Raw genomic sequence first — 15,859 nt, 5'->3', positions numbered from 1 at the left:
TTCTGTTGACTGAAAAGAACAAGAAATGACCAGTGATGAGCAGTAGCATACAGTTCATGGCCTATAAATACCTTCTCCACTGAAAAGAAACCAGGGCTCATTTTGGAGAAATGACTGATTCCAGGTCTGGGGCAGGAAATGTACAAGATAAACTTGGAAGAGAGTGCTGAGATTATGTGGGAACTCAGGAGCTGAGTTGAAGAGGCTCCCACTGGCCAGAGATGAGACAGTCAATAAATATAATAATGGGCTGAAATAAAAATGTATGGGTCCAAGTTCGTAATAAATACTTAATAACAAAACTCATTGGCCACCATTGGAGGATGGTAGAGAACCAGCTCATTATTTTGAAAACTAGTAAATAAAGAGAATTAAGTATCTCTCTCTCTTGCTTTTCCTATACAAATTGTTCCCTAGGATAACCAAAGTTATGAGGGGAAGTTTCTCTTTTTAGAAGTACTCCAGCTAATAATTGAAGAATGACAGAATTAAACTATTATTCAACCTCTAATTAATTAATAAATCTCAATTATCAGTGGCTGCTAATATCACAAAAAGAGACAGACAGTAGTGCCTCCTGAATGGAAGTACCACATCTATGAAGTATTCTTGCCAGAGAATTCCAGTCTAAATGTGATCAAGCCTCAGATCAGCACTATCCAATAGAAATATAACATGAGCCACATATGTAATTGTACATCTCAATTTAAATTAGTCACATTTCAAATACCCAATAGCTGTATGTGGCTACCATATTGGACAGTGCAGCTCTGTTTAACCACTAAATTATAAGGAACAGAGGGACATGGTATCACAAAGATGCAATTGATGAGACTGAAACTGGGAACTCCTCAGGAAAAATGACCCTAGTCCTCAAGAAATAAATTGCAAGGGAAAGACAGAAAAAAGACTGACAGAGAGCCAAGAGTGAACAGGAGGAAACAAGAAAGAGAGACCTATGGATTATCAGAAATTTATGACACATATCAACCAATCATGTATGAATTGTATCAGATCCCAATTTGAACAAAATGTAAAACATTTTTGAGATAAGAAAATTCAAATACTGATTTGTGATATTAAGAAGTTATTCATTTCTTTAGATGAGGTAATGGCCCTGTGGTTAAATGTTTAAAAACTCATTTAAAGCAACATACTAAAATATTTATGGATGATTTAATGTCTGAGATTTGCTTCAAAATAATCTAGGGTGAGTGGTGGGGTTATAGATGAAATAAGATTGACCATGATTATTTGAAACCAGGTGATGGGTAAATGGTAAGAATCATTATTACTCTCTTTTACTTTTGAATATATTTGAATCTTTTTTTTTTTTAATCCCTGACCACTGCAGGGATTAAACCTTGGACCTTGGTGTTATCAGCACCAATGTTCTAACTGAGTTAACCATCCAGCCCTGTACTTGAATGTATTTGAAATTTTCCAGTTTTAAAAAAAAAAGACTGTGGGATAAAATTACAGTGATAAGACTCATTCTCAGAAGTACAATTCACTAAAGACTGTACTATCGGTCTTCCTAAATCTGTAAAGGACCATTGGCTGCTGCCACCATCAGTACACATAGGCAATAAACCAAGAAACACAAAACAAGAACCAAACATCAAAAATAATGCTCACTTTATTAAAACCTTGCAGAGGCCAAATGAGAGGAAAGAGGGAAAGGTCTTTTCTTCACTTATGACTAAATGCCACCTTCTCCTTTGGTTCTGCTGCCTGAGTTTTCCTGTGTCCCTGCATTACACACCCTGTCTTCTCATCAATACAGATGTCATAGTGGCAAGGTTGTCGAGATTCACTTTCCTATAGCAAAAGCCTGTTTAATAAATTTGAATTTTGCGGTGAAAATGTGTTTCATAAATGTGAAAGTATGCATTAAGTGATTTAGGAGGCAACAAATTAGGGTCAAAGGCTCAAACTAAAAAATAAAAATGAAATTTATTTAGTCTTCTTGAAATATAAATAACAAAATAAATGGTAAAAACCAAACCAAAACAAAAAATCCTGACATGTCATGTGATCAATCATCCGCAAGCACAACAGCATTTATTAATGAATATAAAAAATAAATTTCATTATTTTTACTTGCTTTTCCCCCAGCTTTGACTCCATGGATGTTTTTGGAAGCTTAAGTTCCTAAGAAAATTCCACAGCTATACCAGCTCCTACAATGTGATGGAGAATGGTTAAGGTCCCACTCCCGCAGGGAAATAATATCTATGCTTGGAGATTCTGAACAACTAGACCCCTGCGTGCCCTCCTTAGAATCCTTCTAACATGGGAGAATATAGTCATAGTCCATTAAAACGTGATCCAATTTGGGTACAGGTACTCTTCAGGTTTTCTAAGTTCTCCACATGACCACCAAGACTAGGCCACTATTTTTTCTGGCAGCCCGGACTGTAGCCACTGCCATCTTCCTAACTAGCAGTCTCCCAAACTACACCAAAACTGGGATTAACAAAACCAAAGATAAAGCATTTTTGACCTTTCCTCATGGAAATTAGAGGGTTCTTTGGGTAGGAAGAGTAAGGAGGTTTTGCATAAAGCTTGCCTTCATACTCAGTATTGGTCGGAGGGCTGCTAAATCTACCCAGTGTACACCTGCACTGAGTATTTGAGTGTATTGAGTGTACTTACCCATCACCAAAGGAGGAAGTTAAGAGTAAATTAACAAATCACTCTGGACCAAGCCCCTCAAAACAGAGGCAAATTTGGTGAACCAAGGCCACTGCCTGTAGTAATAAACTCAGTTCACCTAGGTCCTTTCCTGAACAACAATATTAATCTCCTGATTCAAGAGGCCCCTCTAGCCAGGACAGAGCACAGAAGGAAAGTGTAACGTCAGGGTAGGGCAATGCCACACGAAGTTTAGAAGTTGCAATTTAGTCCTCAGCACGAGATGGCAGCATCACTAACATTGAGAGCTTGAAATAGATCCTGGAGCATCTTTACTGATGCAGCTTAATGGTGGTAGCCCAGATGTCGTTGCTTGGGAGCGGGGGAAGGACCCATCCTTGGGGAACGGAGCTGCCTTTGGGATGATCAGATGGCACCAGGTACTGATCCCAATCATGCCTTAATAAGAACATGTAGAACAACTGTTTATTTCTGTTTTATTCCAAGCAATATGTTCAGCAACTAATTATTCTATTTCTAGGACTCAGCTTTCAAATGACTGATGTACTAACCCCTATAGAACTTGAATTTTAGGAATTGCACAAAAGGCTACATTTTTTAAATTAAAGGGGGAAAAATCTCTGAAGAACTTATAGCCTTATGGAAAACCAAATAATGAATGCATAGTTGATCCTCATTATTTGCAGATTCTGTATTTGCAAATTTGCCTACTCACTAAAATTTATTTGTAACCCCAAAATCATTACTTGTAGTGCTTTCATGAATGCTTGTACACAAACAGTGGTGAAAATCTGAGTTACCAAAATGCATGTTACCAGCTGAGGTTGAACAAGGTAACACTCATTCTGCATTCCTGTTCTCAGCTCTCATAGTGTAAACAAGCATCCTTTCCACGGTCTATTTAGTGAAACATTTTGTGCTTTTTATTGATGATTTTGATGTTTAAAATGGCCCCCAAGTATAGTGTTGAAGTGCTAGGTAGTGCTCCTAAGCACGAAAAGGCTGAGCTGTGCCTTGTGGAGAAAATATGCCTGTTAGAAGTTTCATGCAGGCATGAGATACAGTGCTGTTAGCCATGTTGTTAATGAATCAACAATGTATGTTAAATAAGATGTCTTTAAACAGAAATATGTAAAACAAGGTATTAATCATTTGATGAAAATGTTGTGACCAGAGGCTCGCAGAAATCTACCTAGCCTTGTGTTTACTTTAGGAGAAATGGTTCACTATTCTGCCATTCAGTGTTTGCAGTAACTTTATAGAATACAGCTATCACGAATAGTGAGAATCAACTGTAATTATATTTAAAAGCTAAAACTTGTACATTAGCCCGAAACAAACTTTTCCCAGAACATAAACTTGGTATGCTAAAGAGTATTCTTTCACAAGAATCACAAATTGTTGGAGCTTTGGAAGGGACCTCAGAGACCACTTGGTTCAGTGACTTTCAAACTACTTTAAAGACTCCAAGTTGATGTTTTGGGGGAGTCTAGAAACAAGTGCTTCCAGGTAACAACAAATTTAAACTGCCTAGGGAACTCATTCACCCAATTTGCTTTACATACGGATTTCTCAAAAGACTGCATTTGGGAAGAGTGCTGCTGCTAAAGTTTGAAGACCACATTCTAGTCCATCATTTTCATTTTATAGGTGAGGGAAATGATACCTAGAGAGCTGAAAACTTTATCCAGCTCACTAGTAACTGCAGATTGAGATGAGACTCCTTGTTCCCAGCTCTCTGGGCTTTGACCTATAAGAGCTCGATGGTCAGCATGGGTCTTAAACAGTCCCCACAAGTCAGTAGTACACAGGTGACAGTTTCTCTTCCTGGGTCTATTTAGCATCAGAAGAGAATTAGGAAAAGGAAGCCAATGCTATAAATCAACATGACAGTTATAACATGGGATAATACAAAAGGGCAAGTGACAATCTGAGTTTCAGTTTCTTCACCTGTTAAAATAGGGACATTTAGTTTTTAAAGATTAGTGAGGACTAAACAAGACATATGTGGCATCCTTGAAACTTGGAAACATTATAAACCCATAAGGAACTTTTAAAAAGATACAGTAATAGACCTCAACAATGTAAGCACTTCATCAAGTGCTTCTTGCTACCTAAGTGAAACACTTCAGGGACAGCCTGCCTCACTGACCTTATCTGGATGAGAGCTGGCAGGGAGAGCTCAGCTTGGAGGTAATATTGCCGGAAAGGCTGCAACAGGTGAGCAAGTGGAAACTCGTCTGAAAGAGAAAAGGCACAATACCACATCATCATGCTTGATATCCAATATAGTTCTCAAGGCAAGATAGCTGAGCCTATGACAATATGATCAAATTTGAATCCATGAGTTTCATGATATAGTTTAGAATTTCAAACCTGGAAGATGTTATTTGTTGCCTACCACTTCTTAGCTTAAGTTGAGATCACTCATGATAAGAAAAGCTGTTGATCTAGTATTTTCCTTCTTTCTACTGCTTACAGAGGAACTTACCTGGATCCCCAAATAACTTGGACTCAATTTCACGTTTCTGAAATAATATTTTCTCTTTCTCTTTTCTCTGTTTTTTTTCCAATTCTCTTTTCCTCTCTTCTTCTTGTTCTCCTTCCAACATAACTCTGAGGGCTCTCTCTTCAGCTTCATAGAGTTCAGAGCGTTTTTTAATGAGTTTCCTCAGCCGCTGAAGATGGTGCTCAAAAGTCTCATCTGCCGACGCTGGAGGACAAACCCCTGCACAAAAAAGAACAAAATGGCATTTTAGATACAACTTTTCCTTATCCCCAAATCTATGTTCTAATGAGCAGACTCAGAGTCCTACCTATAGTATGAATTTGCTTAGAATCTGGAAATTCTATCCAATCTTCAAGGCTCAATTTGATCTTTTTGAGACTACAATTACTCTCACCCTACCCCAACTTTCTCTCACTTCTCCTTCTGGATCACACCACTTAACCTTTGATTTTATTTCTTCTTTTAAAAATTTTAGTTATATTAATTGATGCATTGTAATTGTACATATTTATGGGGTACATTTTTTTTTTTTTGATGTTTTGCTACCTATATATATTATATAATGAATGATAGGGTCAGGGTAGTGTGTCCATTACCTCATGCATTTACCATTTCTTTGTGATGAGAACATTTGAACACCTCTCTAGCTATTATGAAATATACAAAACTTAAGTGTTAACCATAGTCACCACTCGATTTTGTTTATTTCTAATGGTTTGATTCTTCAGTTGGACAGTGAGCTCACTAAAGGGAGGAACTTGTCTTAACTTCTTCATTGTTCATGAAATTCCCTCTGCATCAACTCCCAGACATAACTAATAAACAATTCTCCCTCTGAGTTTGAACTTTGAGAGTGCACATTTAGATGGTGAGGAAGAAGAAACACTGAACCAACCACACTGACCTCAGTCTGCTGCTGACAGTAAGGTGACCACCTGTTTCAGTGTGCTTGCTTTTAGCACTGAAAGCTCCATGTCCCAGGAAACTTCTCAGTCCTAGGAAAACCAGGATGGTTGTCACCCTGATTTAACTGTGAAGTCAGCTAAAAGTACAATCGAAATGGCTAAAGCTACAATTGGAAAGGTTTGATTAGAGGCTAGTTACTAGGCGATATGAAAGAATTATTGCTAACTTTTTTTGGTGTAATAATGACACCATAATTGATGATGGGTATTCTATTTTTGTGCATGTGTGGAATTCTTCATAAAGTTTCATGAGAAAAAAAATTTTAATTTAATGAATACTTGAGTGGATTGCAGTTGAGCATTCTCTACCATAAAGACCTTGTAATATAAAAGCTGCTGAAGCTGCTAGGTGATTCACTGTAGAATGATGTGGGTGTGATTCATCCTGTTAGTCCTTTAAGATTTTAAAGAAAAATGTATTTATTACCCAGGAAGAAAAAAACCCTAATCCCTCTACCATAATCAACCATTCTTATTTCCCCATGTTGCCTTCCAATCTCTTTCTCTATATATTAGCAACCTCATATAGTTCAACATAATATGTACGTAATTTCCACATTTCCATGTTGATTCTCCACATTCTACTCCAGTACTCTGCTCCACATTCTACTACAGTAATGACTGTATCCTATTTCATCAAGTCAATGTACCACAACATACTTAATAAGCTCCCTACTTCTGGATACATAAGCTGTTCCAAATGTTCTGTTATTACATAATGCTACAATGAATACTCTATAGCATATTACTTTCCCTCCCTATGAATTATTACTGTAAGACAAATTCTCAAAAGTAGAAATGTTTATGGGTACATTCAAGACTACCGAAACGTGGTACTAAACTGCTTCCTAAAAAAGTTATACATATCTATTCGCAAACATGTTGGAAAAAGGGGAAAAAAAAAAAAAAAAAAAGCTATATATTTATCAGTTACCTAATACTGGACACAGAGAAGATAATTAATAAATTTTTCTTTGATGAATGAATGATTTTCAACAGGATTTTAACAATTCATGCTGCCATCTGTGAAGTATAATATTGCCAGCTTTGAGCATTAAATTTTCAATTTTGGCTGATAAATTGCATAAAATAATGGTTCCTCAATTTTAGTAATTCTGTAGGTATGATTCTTTTCTTCAAGCACTACAGCTAAATGGTTGTGGAATGTGCTCTCCTATCTTCACCTCCAAGGCTAACATTTCCCCAGATCATAAGTGCTTTGCCTGAACAGGTTTCCATTCACTCATTCCCAACTATGGAAACTCCACAACTCAAATTCACCTTGTACTAAGCTGCCAGGCTAATATTTTCCAAGTACATGCAAAATTCCTAACACTGACAAATTTAAATTCCTAGCACTGACAAATTTAAGCTGCCACTATGTTGCTTTACAATAATTTCATGGTTTTGTTTCCTTTTTGTTTGTTTGTTTCATTTCTTTACCTTTTTCTGAAGAAGGCCAGATAGTAAATATTTTACACTTTCTAAGCCATACAGTCTCTGTTTCGACTACTAAAATCTGCTGGCACGACAAAAACATAGATATTCCATCAGCCCATAAGTGCCTCCAGACCCCATGGGGAGCTGTGGCCTGCTCCCATCTCAGGCTACTGGGCCCGGGACACCCACATACACCTCCCTCAACTCCTCATTGATCACTCCCTGGTAAACTTGACACATTCTAATAGAAATGGCATTCCTCACTGAGTCTTCCTTTTGACTCCATGTACTGGCATCATCCTGGTTCCCTCCACCTCTACCACTCACTCCCCAGTCCTGCAGCTCCTAGACACCAAAGCCTTTGCCTCTATTCCTCTTCAGCCGCACACACCTTGGGGCCTGGTCCAGTCTTTGGACTTTGTCATCATCAGAAAAAAATCTTTCCACCTCTGAAGTCTTAAACCCAATTATTCTCTTCTCTGACAACTTTCTACTCTCCCAGTACTTTTAGTTCCTTCTCTCCAGAGACCCATTTGTCAGCTTCATGAAAACTTCCAGACCTGATGTATCAGACTCCATCCTTCCTCCATTCCTTCTCACCAAAACTTGTGGTCACCCCATAAAGCAAAACCCCAACAGCCCCATGTTCTGTGCTCACTGTCAGCTGCAGAGCATTCCTGGAGGAAAGTCATTTGATTGTGTGAGCTGGTGCCAGTATATCTGTATAGACACGTTAGCTGGACCCATAGTACGTCCCTGCAACCATTTTCCACGGGTCTCTGGTTGGCTCTCACCCATTCCTCACAGCAGTTATTTCAAACCTTTACTGCTCTCCTAAAGCCCCACTTCTCTACTGACACTCAGCAAACCATCTAACCTATTTCCCAGAGAAAACAGGCCAGCAGGCAAGAAATCCCTCAACTTGCTGCCCGACTGGACTCATCTGTACTACTGCCCACCCTCACCTCCTTCATTTTCATGCCTGTGGAAGATGAGTCCTTCTCTACCTAAGTTAATCCCTCCATTTGGGATCTGAGTCTCCCTACCTTCTGTGGGAACTTGAGCCATCAACTATCCCTCCTGCTTCTCTCTTTGACCCTTCCCCTTCTACTCACTTTCCTCAGCTTTTAAACAAACTCAAGTTTTCCCGTGACCCTAAGACACACAACAGCTGTCCCTACCACCACCACACATATGGCCAGATATTGATCTTGCTCTCTCCTTTTCTTCACAGGCAATCTTTCAATAAGTTGAATTCACTGTTTGCTTTTCTTATCTCCTATTCACTCTCTAACCCATTCTAGTCAGGCTTCCAGCCCCACCACTCCACTGAAATGCCCTTAGCATAAGTCACTAATGACCTATTGGATACTAATTCCCATGGATGCCACTTAGCCTTTATAGTACTTGATAATAAAAAGAGTAATAATATGAAACACTTATAAAGCATTTACTATGTTCCAGGACTATTTAAGTACTTTATACATATTTACCGATTTAATCCTCACAACACCCCTTGGGTAGGTACTATCATTATTCCCTTTCTTCAGATGAAGAAACCAAGGCTCAGAGAAGTTTAAGTAAACTGGCCAAGATTACACAATCTCTCCATGAATTTGCCACTGTCTAGAAGGAGGTAGGGGGTCTACCTTTTCCTAAAGGAGTCTGCTTTTTCCTCCTAATTTTCTGACCTCTCTTAGTCTCCTTCGTGGTCTCTTCTTATCTGCCTTGATTTTGACATTCCCTAGGATTTTGTTTTTTTGGCTTTCATATCATACTATTCAACCTCCTTAAGATCCTTCTGACTCACGGCTTCATGCTGATGAACTCTTGTCCAGGATGTATCACAGGCACCTCATACTCAGTCGGGCCCTAACTGAACTCATCAACTCAAACCTGTTCCTCCTTCTCAATTAGAATGGCATCATCACTCACTGAGTAGACCATACTAGAACCTAGGAGTCACTTTTTTTCTTTGGCTCCCATTTGCTGAGTTATTTATTTATATGTACAAACATACACTCTCTCTCTACTTTATCCATTACCTATTAAATTCATTTACTTTTCTCCAACTTACTGTCTGACTCTTAGTTCAAGCTCCCATACTATTCTTGCCTAGACTACAACAGCCTTACCAGTCTCTCTCCCCTTCTCCCTCTCTCCTCGATGCTCTAAGCCTTTCTCTGCTCTGCAGGCAGTGATCTTTGTACGCATTTCTCTCACTGCTTAAAATCTTTCAGTGGTTCCCCATAGCTTTAAGCATAGGTGAAAATTCCAGCCTGGCCTATAAGACAATTTGTGACGTAGCCCTGCTTATATATCCAGCCTCATCTCTCAGCATCTACCTGAAGGTGCACACATCTTGAGGAGAAGTTATAAAACTGCTTATTTTCTTTTTAAGTACACAATGCAACCAGCTGTTAGTTACCAAATTAAAAAATTTAACATTCAAGTCAGTTAACTTCAGAGGCTGGTTATTTTTATAGATCATAATTCCTCCAAAAATTTCCTCCTTCTTTTATACCAAAGTGAGGAAGACTAATATTGAAATTATGTTGGTAAGTTCACTTGGCAGAAGTTTACTGACACTCATCTCATGGAGGACTGTAGGCAAAATAATAGGAAAATGGTCAGGGCCCCTCATATATTCAGAATCTTTCTGAACATTTGATGTAAATAGGAACGTGCACCCAGGTGTTCCTTGGTTATGTCTAATGTAATTGTGCATGTGCACCCAGATGTCCTGGGTTATGGACTTACGTATAAAGGATGAGTGGCTCTGATCCACACAGCCTCCCCTCCTGGGATGTCCCTAGGGGGGCCATGGGGAAGCTGCTACTGCTGCTGGACTCTGTTGCTGCCAGCTGTTTCTGCCAGGGCCTCTGGGACCCTCCGGGAGGCCACAGCCACTGCTGCTTCTGCAGCTGCTACTGAGGACTGAGCTTGTGTCATCTGCCAATGGCTCCCGGGACCCTTCCCAATTATCTAGCTTGTGGACCTGTGTGTGAGGGGTCTGGTGACCCAGCCTGGCATGTGAGGGGACTGGTGACCCAGTCTGTACAACGGTTTAAAAGGTTTGAGCCCTAGCCTCACAATACAAATGGAAATTTAGTATAACTAAAATAATAAAACATTTTGGCTTTAGCGTAGCTATTGCTGTAACCTGACAACTGGCATAGTGCATAGCTTTACAGAGGACACAGGGTGGGGGAATATTAAATAGCAAACCTCAGGTTTTGCTTTCTAGTAAGGAAGAGAGATGGGTAGACACAGATGCTACCTCTCCTCTGACTTACAAGTGCCCTAAAAGTACCACAACGGGGTCACCTAATTCTGAGTACTGAGTGTGAATTAGCTACTCTGAAGGTTGGTATGCAGAAGTCAATCACTTAGCTAATGAGTGAGCCTGGCTGAATACACAATGGTCACATCCCAACAAAACTTTGTAAAGGGTCTGAAAGAATCACAGATTTCATTTATATTTTAAACCACACAAGGGAAATCATTTGCTTTAGTGACACCTGCTAATTTGTGTACTCTCAAATATCTCTGGTGAATGTCAAGGGCCTGCAATGCACTAAATAAGGCAGCATGCAGTCCAAACCAGGTGCAAGAGAGAAAAAGCAGGTGGTCACCTTGGCCTAGATCAGGGAAGGATAGTGGATGTTGCATCTGTATTTGGTTTTGAAGGATAGTGAAATCTTAAAAAAAAAAAAAAAAAAAAAATGCAAAAGATGGCACTGAGGGTCCTCCAGATGAACAGACTGGCAAGAGCAAAGATCCAGTTAGGTAAATGGAAGGCACAACTGGGTAACTTCTAGAAAACCAGCATGGCTAGAACAAACTTGTGTACAGGCTTGGACTGCCTAGTCTGGTGCTCCCTCCAGAGACAAGAGGAGACCACTGAAGTCTTCTGAGTCCAAAAATGACATGCAGGGAAGCTGGGGACATACACGTAGTGTGCAGGGCACTCCTTGCCATGTCCAACCATTCATACCTCTTCAAATAGCGATAATTCAGATTTGAAATGAATCTGAAGGAGGATGCCAAGTTTTCAACACCTTCTAGAGCACCAAGTAAGGGTAGGAAAGCTTTTACCTTGGCACATGGGCACAGTGGACCAGCCATGGCAAGCCCACTCAGAAAAGCATGGCCAGGAATGCCTGGCATAGGAATGATGAGTCAAGGGGAAGACAGTGTAGTCAGTTCCCACAACTGCCTCTCATTTCAACCTCGCTACTAAGGGCTAAACATCTTCTGAGGCTTCCTGCTTCAAAAGCTCTGAGCTACTGCTGACAAGCCCAGTTACTCTACAGGGTGAAAATAATGAAGTATCAAGTATTTTTCCTTCAAAAATATTTGGGATAAAGAGGTGCTAGGGTAAAGAAGGGGAAGGGAACAGGGGAAGAAATGCAAGTAAAAATGCAAAGCCAGTTACCTTTCCTTGCCGCAGCCTCTTTCCTCAGTTTCCTCAACTTCTCCAAAGCCCGAAGAATATCCACCATTCTTTTGGTGTCTGCTTGTTTTTTCCTCACTTCAGATAATACACCATCAGCGGCAGCTTTGAGTTCTTGCTCCTGGAGGAGAAACAGAGCCCATGAGACCTGGTATTATAAACAACCTTACAGCAGAGAACAGCTGCCCGGTGGCAAGATGTCAGAGGATCATACAGTCCAAGTGTTAAGAGAGACTCCACATTCCAATTTCGGGCCTTGCACAACTCCGTTCTAGCCAAGGGGTTACCCCCTTCATTGATAGTATAACTCTTATCTTAAAGCAGAACCTCTCCTCTCTGCAGCTTCCACATGGGCACTGATCTGTTTCTTCCTCAGTGTTTCTCAAAGTGTGGTGCGGGGAGCATTTGTATCCAATGTGCCTTGTTAAGCTGGGGCTCTCTTGTTAAAAATGCACACCCCTAGGCCTAAAGATTTAGACTCCCAGGGAAGATAAGAAATGATAGGAAAGGGCCAGGTCTCTACAGTGGTCTCTGAGTGGCAACCCTCGCAGTTTGTGCTCCACTGCTCTAATGTCCAAAGGATGTCTCCCACATGACAGCCTTTCAAGCATCTGAAGACCACTATCCACTCTTCTTGTGTTGGTTCACATGTAAACTAAATAACTCCAGTTCCGCAAGCCACACCTCATGAAACTCTGTCTCTAATACCCTTACCATGGCTGGTGGTGGGAAGGACCCTCTTGCCTAAAGCTCTCATTCCCATCTGTCAAATAAGTACCTGTAATTCCATCATTATAGCCAAAACCATGCTGTTTCACTTTTCTGCTTGGATTACTCTGCCTGGAAAGCACCTGCTGCTTTCACCTGGCTTTGACATTTCCTTCAAGATTCAGCTCAGATGTCATTATATGATCTGGGATGCCTTCCTCCAATGGATTAGACATCCCTTCTCTGGGTTCCTGTAGCACCTACAGTTGAAACCCTAACACACCATGCTATACTGACATGATCTTCCATGGGCCCCTCAAGGACAAGGGCTATGCCCTATTCATCTCTATCCTCAGCATCCGGCACTGGGCCTGGCACGTAATGGACCCTCATTAAATGTCTGCTGAACTCACTCAAATTCCTTCTTTTTTTTTGGTCTTTTTCGTGACCGGCACTCAGCCAGTGAGTGCACTGGCCATTCCTATATAGGATCCGAACCCGCAGTGGGAGCGGCGCCGCGCTCCCAGCGCCGCACTCTCCCGAGTGCGCCACGGGCCGGGCCTTCAAATTCCTTCTGATTAAAGCATTGCCTCTCCAGGCATTTTCCTTTAAAGCAATGATTTTCCTGAGGGTGTGACAACAAAGCTTGCCACTTCACAGAGAAGTTATATCAGACTGTATGGCAGTAGCAGACAAAAGGAGGAGGGAAGAGACACTAGCTGATTATGGAGAGTGGAGGGAGGGGGGAAAGGAACCCCAGAGGCACTCAACGGTAATGTGTACGCCTTAAACAACTACTTGACCAATTTCCAGTTTCACCCTGGCCCTACTTAAGAGCTTGAGATCAACAGGGTTTCGAATCAGACAATCTGGGCTCAAATCCAGGGTGAACTGCCACAAACTGATGGTGTGATCATTGGCAAGTTAACCTCTCTATGCCGCAATTTCCTAATCTGTAAAACTGGGACAACACCTCCTACTTCTCAGGGTTGTTAGGAAGTCAACCTCCTTAGCATAGTGCCTAGTATACACACAGCAAGTGCTCAAAAGCACCACTGCTGAATCTGGGGATATACGCAGGGTCTTCGAAAAGTTCATGAGAAGATTTGTGTTATCTTTTAATTTCATTTCTCCACGAACTTTTTCCTAAAGGTTTTTTTTTTTTTTTGGCAGCTGGCAGGTACAGGGATCCGAACTCTTGACCTTGGTGTTATCAACACCGCGCTCCAACTCAGGAGCTAACCAGCTAGCCCCCCTCCAAGAACTTTTTGAAGTACCCTCATATAGTTTAAAACTTGTAAGCAAAGGACTCCTGGGAAAACCACTATTGCCTCATCAGCCAATTAGGATATGTGTTCCCGAGGTACAGTCCCAAGTTCTCTACATTTTGTACTCTTAAAATAACCTAGGGCAGTACAATACATAAGGTCCCAGACACTTGTTAGTCTTGAATGTCAGCAAATTGACAGAACGTTGGAGCAGGACACAGGAGACCTGTCATCCCTGCAATGCCACTGTGTAATCCTATACTTGGTGTTTACAGGACTTTACAGTGCACCTACGGCTTTTGTCTTGTGTACTACACATTATTAACACGCAATTAATACAGAGGTATGAGGTGGAAAGGGTAGATTTTATTTATTTATTTATTTATCTAAAGATGACCGGTAAGGGGATCTTGACCCTTGACTTGGTGTTGTCAGCACCACGTTCTCCCAAGTGAGCTAACCGGCCATCCCTATATGAGATCCGAATCCGTGGCCTTGGTGTTATCAGCACCATACTCTCCCGAGTGAGCCACCGGCTGGCCCAAGCCATCTTTTTATTTTACGGATAAGGAAAGAGACCTGGGAAATGGCAGTTTAAAGCCTCAGGCCACTTCAGGTTCCACCTATCACCACCCCTACCCTACCCCCTCGCACGTCCGCTGCTCTTACCCGCTTCTTCTCCTCCACCTCCTGCACGCACTTGACCCTCCAGCGGTCAATCTCCTGCTCGCGTTCCGCTGCCCGCGCGGCCTCTGCCTCCCGCTCGGCCTCGCGTTCCCGGGCCCTCTCGCGAAGCCGCAGCCGGCGGCGCCGGACCCTCTCCAGCCTCCGCCGCGCCTCGCCCACATAGGCTGCCTGAGTGAGCGGCTGTAGCCGCTCAGCCAGGTCGGCGCGCAGCGGCGCGGCCTGGGCATGCAGTAAGGCCCAGGCCGCGCCGTCGGCCTCGGCCTCGCGCAGAGCCTGGCTCAGGCCGCGCAGCCGCTGTACCAGGCGCAGAGCCCCGCGCAACCGCGCGCGCAGTTCGCCTAGGCTGGGCCCAGCGGGCGTGCGTTGGGGCACCGGGCAGCCCGACCGCCGCGGGGTCCCGAACACCGCCTCCAGCCACTGCCGGTCACGCAGGCGCTGCAGGGCCGCATCCCCGAGCACATCGGATGGCGGCGGCGCCTCAGGCCAGCGCGGGCTCCAGGGCGGTCCTGGGCCGGGAAGCGGCAGCCGCGGGCGCTCGCCGGCGTCGTTCCCCGGGAAGGGGCGGCACTGGAGCGGGGGAGGAGGCAGCGGCGGCGGCGGCACCGGGAAGAAGGCGCCACCGGCGCCGCCGCCGCCGCTGCCGCGGGTGGCATCCGCTGGGGCCCGAGGCTGCAGAGCCAGCGGAGGCTGGAGGAAGGGGGCGGAGGCCCCCGGAAAAGGGCCGGGTCGCTGAGGGAGAGGCGGCGGGAAAGCCGGGGAGGGCAGCGGCGGTGGCGGACAGCCGAATGGAGCGGGAGGCGGCGGTTGCGGGCGGCCCGGGGCGAAAAAGGGCGGCAGAGCCATGATCACCGCAGAGCTGCTCTAAGAGGTGATAGGAATCTGAGTCTTTCCCTGCTAGTCTTCCTGGAGGAAGTGACGTCGTTATTACGCGAGATGCAAGTACGACACGCCCCCGCCTACTAGCCCGGCTCTTGAGTGGGTATTCAACCTTCAATCTTCCAATTCCTAAATACTGTTCTTACTGAGCATTCTGGGTACGGAGCTAGCAACTCCGCATACAGTGAGACTAGAAGATACGGGTCTTCTCGTGAAACTACGTGTGTAGTAGACACATTAATCAAGTAATCTGCAAACAGATGTAGAAGTGCAATAGTGAATATTTGACTTG

General features: G+C 43.0%; 1 protein-coding gene across 1 annotated transcript; it reads right to left on the bottom strand.

Annotated features, from left to right (window-relative positions):
• Nucleotides 1-1,621: 1,621 nt before the first annotated feature.
• On the bottom strand, nucleotides 1,622-15,576 carry PDCD7 (programmed cell death 7). Its single transcript, XM_063090467.1, has 5 exons — nucleotides 14,674-15,576; nucleotides 12,011-12,149; nucleotides 5,150-5,386; nucleotides 4,811-4,898; nucleotides 1,622-3,096 (listed from the first exon to the last, which is right to left on the bottom strand). The coding sequence occupies exons 1-5, from the start codon at nucleotides 15,532-15,534 to the stop codon at nucleotides 2,970-2,972; spliced, it is 1,452 nt and encodes a 483-aa protein (XP_062946537.1). The 5' UTR covers nucleotides 15,535-15,576; the 3' UTR covers nucleotides 1,622-2,969.
• Nucleotides 15,577-15,859: the final 283 nt, after the last annotated feature.

The sequence above is a fragment of the Cynocephalus volans genome, chromosome 3 (assembly GCF_027409185.1).
Source record: "Cynocephalus volans isolate mCynVol1 chromosome 3, mCynVol1.pri, whole genome shotgun sequence".
In the NCBI taxonomy this organism is placed as follows: Eukaryota; Metazoa; Chordata; class Mammalia; order Dermoptera; family Cynocephalidae; genus Cynocephalus; species Cynocephalus volans.
Note: the sequence above shows the minus strand (reverse complement) of the source record. Positions and strands in the feature narration are given on the sequence as shown.

What these genes read in the sequence shown, in the direction of transcription:
- PDCD7 (XM_063090467.1), bottom strand. Translation starts at nt 15,534, where the DNA reads ATGGCTCTGCCGCCCTTTTTCGCCCCGGGCCGCCCGCAACCGCCGCCT. An exon ending in AGAGGCTGCGGCAAGGAAAG is followed by an intron (nt 5,387 to 12,010) that starts GTAACTGGCTTT and finishes TTTTTTGTGCAG; the next exon opens with GGGTTTGTCCTCCAGCGTCG. An exon ending in CAAGTTATTTGGGGATCCAG is followed by an intron (nt 4,899 to 5,149) that starts GTAAGTTCCTCT and finishes TTTCTCTTTCAG; the next exon opens with ACGAGTTTCCACTTGCTCAC.